This window comes from Bombina bombina, chromosome 2 (assembly GCF_027579735.1).
Source record: "Bombina bombina isolate aBomBom1 chromosome 2, aBomBom1.pri, whole genome shotgun sequence".
In the NCBI taxonomy this organism is placed as follows: domain Eukaryota; kingdom Metazoa; phylum Chordata; class Amphibia; order Anura; family Bombinatoridae; genus Bombina; species Bombina bombina.
The window spans coordinates 205,137,686-205,142,532 of NC_069500.1; the positions used below are offsets into that span (position 1 = coordinate 205,137,686).

A 4,847-nucleotide genomic window follows, 5' to 3' on the forward strand; every position below is an offset into this window, starting at 1 on the left:
GGCCTGTACACTCTCTACACACTCAAACTGGCGATTACACACACTGGTAAGGAGGAGGGAAAGAAAAATATAAGAGACATCAGCAAATGAGGGGCATGGAGAGGAGACCGAATAAAAAGGGAGAGTGAGAGCAAGAGTGATAGTTGTGAGCAAGAGAGTGAAAGAGAAAAAAAAGTCGGAGGAGAGAGGGACAGTGACAGCAAGTGACAGGGAAGAGAGATAGGGAGAGACATCAAAGGAGACAGAGAGAAAAGTGACAGCAAGAGCTGATCGCAAGAGATAGAGAGTGACAGCAAGAGTGAAAAAAAATGACTGCAAAAGAGAAGAAGCCTGAGAAAGTGGCTTCAAAAGATAGAAAGAAAGAAAAAAAAGACAGTGACAGCGCGATTGAGACCAGAGTTATTAAAAAAAAAAAAAGAACAGAAAAGCAGCAAAAGAGAAAAAGCATGAGAGGAAAGACTGACATTGAGACAAAGACAGAGAGGGTGAGACAGCAAGTGTGACAGGGAGAGGAGAGGCGAGACAGCACATGAGAGAGAAAGTGAGAGAGTGTGACGGAGAGCTATAGAGCAAAAGACCGCAAGGAAAAATAGAGACAGTATACAGCGAAAAAGTAACAGAGACAGACAGGAAAGTAACAGAGACAGACAGCTAGAAAGGAGAGAAAGTAACAGCAAGATAGAGAAAGCTTGAGTGACAGCAAAAGAGGAAAAAAGCATGAAAGCAAGAGAGGGTGACGGGGTGAGAGGCAGCGTGAGTGACAGACAGAAAATGACAGAGAATGAAAGCAAGAGTGACACAGAGAGAGAGGGACAGAGAAAGTGAGAGACAGGAAAAAAAACAAACAAAAAAAACAGCGACAGAATGTGAACGTATGAAAAGAGTGACAGAGAGCAAGAAAGGTGACAGAGAGGGAGAGAAAGACACACAAAGACAGACAGACAGGTAACACTGTGTGAGACGTACACACAGGGAGATAACATATAAGCTAATGAACTCTTTCCTTTTCTTATGCTTTCATTTCCATTTTATTTGCAAGTTTAAAATATACAGCTTAAAGGGGACATTATACACTCATTTTTTCTTTGCATAAATGTTTGTAGATGATCTATTTATATAGCCCATAAAGAAGTTGTTGTTTTTTGTTGTTTTTTTTAAATGTATAGTTTTGCTTATTTTTAAATAACATGCTCTGATTTTCAGACTCCTAACCAAGCCCCAAAGCTTTATGAGAATACCGTCGGTTACCTACTCTAGCTAACTCCTGTTTGTGTAAAGGGTCTTTTCATATGCCAAAAGAAGGGGGAGTGTCTTATTTCCCACTTGCAGTGGGCTTCCAACTACTGTACCTTTTCCAACAGAGCTAAACTGAGAGCTTGCTAAGTAAGTTTTTACACAGTTTTATACTGGATTTTTATACCAGTATTTGTGTATCTTATTATTTATAGTAGTGGCTATTACATGCAGTTATATCAAAATGAATGTATACTGTCCCTTTAATAATTCTAGCTGAATTTCACTAATTATGTAATAACTGATACCACAACAAACATACAAAAGACAAGAGTTTGTGTATAGTTAACTAGTTCAGTTTTACTTATCTTAGTGGTCTCCCTATGCTCCTCTGCAGTCCCAGATAACAGCTTTTCTCCTACAAAATAAATAATAGAAAAAATGAATAAAAACAAATGTTGGTCTCCATGTGCAATATTTTCCCACACCTAGGTCTTCATTTTCTAGCACAAATCCTAGGAACAGATGAGGTCCCCAGTATTCATAGTTGAAACAAGACAATCTACAAATATCAAGCTGTCTGTTATTAAAGCAGCCTCTAATCAGGATCCCAGCTTTTTGCTTCATGAAACACATATTGTTCTCACAGTCACATTAGTGTTTCTTCCATGTCCAGCATAAAACCAGGTAACAACTGACACAGCACAAAGCTGCAGAACAGTAAAACATTGTCCTATTGATTTGAGTCCTCCGCCCTTCTGCTTCCTCAACTCTGAGGCTGTACCACCATGTGATCACTGCAGTCACATGACTGCTGTGATGTCAGAGGGTCCTTTAGAGGGATGGAATTTAGCCGCTACCGATCTGATTTGCACTGCAGAAACATGATAATAAGGGACATGGGAATCAAAGCAAAGGTACTATGTGCACTTGTGGGATCCGCTATGTACTTTATTTTAATAAAGGTTGCAGGGCAAAGAGGTCACCAACTGAAATCTGCTGAAGAATTATTAAAATCTTTAATTATATGCAGTAAACTATGCAGTGTACTTTTATTTGACTTTCCTGTATGTTATGAACTTCTGATCAGAAATGGAATAACTACAATTAATTAAAAAAAATATAACATACTGCCAAAACAGTTTTAAAAAAATAAATAATAAAAATTATATATATATACATACAAGTTTTGTCCTTTCCAGTTCAATTGACCTCTTCCTAATAATATTGCAGCACTGTGTACCAATATATTCAGAAAGTTTTCACACTCTACTAATATATATATATTTTTATTTAATTAATTGCAATAATAAAGCAATAAAGTCTTTATGTCAATTATTCATCACATACAACACTCAAATCTGGAAGATCCAGTTTCTGTTTACATGTCTGTATGTTTTAGTCACTTGCACAGGCAATAAACAACATATATACTGCTTAGCTTTTAACCTGCCACACAAATCATTCATTGTACATAGTATATATTATCAGCTGAAGAACAACTAAAATTGAGTATATGTCTAGCTATTTTGTATCAGAGGGGTTTGGAAATAATCATTAATGATAGCCCAGTCTACTTGTCATGAATGACAAAATGATGGTAATGATTCATCTACTCATTATCAAATCATGTTTGCAGAGAGTGTAGCTGTCTATCAATAGTGGTCTCAATACTATGAAAATGTTATAGTTTTTTTTCCTGGCAAATATTTAACGCTTATATGCTTCTCTTTTATATACAGAATTAGATATTGTTTTAAAACAATATTCATTTAAAGTACCTTTTATCATGAGATGCAGGACACAAAATAGAAGGTATAATGCTATTTTATTGCAGAGCATAGAAGTATGCAGCTTGTACAACACATCTACCTGGTAACTGCAACATAGGTGCCGGCGTTCGGTGCCAAGCGCTTAGGAGCTAGTGGAAGCGCTTCACTCCCAGCGATGACGTTGCGCTAGGTGACGTCACTAGCAAGTGAGCTTTGAAAAAACGTTCACATGCACAATAATGGAGCTGCGCATGCGAACGTTTTTACTAAGCTCCCTTGATTGTTGCTGGGCTGCCAGTGCCTGCCGAGAATGAGTTCCCCAGTCTCTTCGCAAACAACGGAACTCTGACCCACCTCCATTCAGCTGCTCTCAGCTCAGCCCCTGTAGCTTATCCTGCACTGAATAGAAGTGGGTCAGAGTTGCGATGTTTGCCAAGAGAGACTGGGGAAATCATTCTTGCTCTGGGGTGGGGATCAAAATCGGCAATTCCGGGACCCCGCCAACACATCTTTAACCCGCCCACACAACGATCGGGAAATACAGAATAATTACACATAATGCTTGAACGTCAGGTCTTTGTGATATACATATATAATATGATTTTTTGTGAGCTCTAAATAATGTAGCCCATTTCTTTTCACTTCATACGCTACGTATGAAGTGAAAAGAAATGGGCTACATTCTCTAGAGCTCACAAAAAAATCATATTATATATGTATAAATAACATGGCAGCCTCCACAGCAACATGTGTGTGGAGGCTGCCATGTTTCCAAGCGTCTGAGCTTGCTCTGAAAAGTCCCAGCTTTTCCAGCACACTGGAAGCGCTGGGACTTTACGTCACCAGAGCTCTCAGAAAACGCCAGCTCATCTCACTTGCAAGTGTGAGAAAAACGCTCCAAGCGAGTTCCAGTTCGCTTGGAGCGCTGCCCGAACGCAGCCATAGACAATCAATCCCCTAAACCACGCCCCCATACGGTGACATCACTTCCCACTCTCATCACACCTTTACCCATTTTTTATTACTAAATGTTAAAGATGGGCATTTTGTTAACAATTTAGGTCCAGATTACAAGTGTAACACTAAATATCGATTTCATAAAAGCGATATTTGCTCTCCACTGTGTAATACCAGCGGCATGCTAAGGTGCGATGGTACTGCAAGGTACACAGCAATGCAAGGTCACTTTCGCACTGCTGGGAAGCATTTCGCTCATGACAGCGCGCTGCCATAGGCTCCAATAGGAGCCTCTTTCTGATGCCGTTAGAGACGGGCATTAGAAATTTAGAGCAGCAATGGCAGCTTTTTTAAATATGTATGTACATTGTATATGATTATATACATATACATTTATGTGCTAATATGTGTATATATACATTTACTGGGAACACACAGTTCCGTAGACCGCAATGTAAAGGCACTACCTAAAATACTGCCTAGTGCAATTTTATTAAAAAATAAAGATGCTGACATCTTTATTTTTTATAATAAAATATACTACACAGTATTTTGGGTCAGGATTTATAAAATAACCAGAGATCTGATCTCTGGTTAAGTTTATAAGCGCTAATTGCTACAGCAAGTTAGGCGGTAGAAATATCCAGCCACTTGTAATTATCGCGTGCCTATAAACGGGCAAAATTGCAGTTTTGCGGGTGTGCGATAATTTAGCGCTCCACTTGTAATCTAGCCCTTAAAGGGACAGTCTAGGCAAAAAAATTAACTTTCATGATTCAGATAGAGCATGTAATTTTAAACAATTTTCCAGTTTACTTTTATCACCAATTTTGCTTTGTTCTCTTGGTATTCTTAGTTGAAAGCTTAACCTAGGAGGTTCATATT

General features: G+C 38.6%; 1 protein-coding gene across 1 annotated transcript in view; it reads left to right on the forward strand.

The window, feature by feature from the left end:
- The first annotated feature begins 308 nt into the window (after nucleotides 1-308).
- Nucleotides 309-4,847, forward strand: part of FAM151B (family with sequence similarity 151 member B) — a 238,237-nt gene continuing 233,698 nt past the window's right edge. Inside the window, 2 exon segments of the mRNA XM_053699712.1 lie at nucleotides 309-485; nucleotides 2,114-2,150. Coding sequence (XP_053555687.1) covers nucleotides 309-485; nucleotides 2,114-2,150 — 214 coding nt within the window.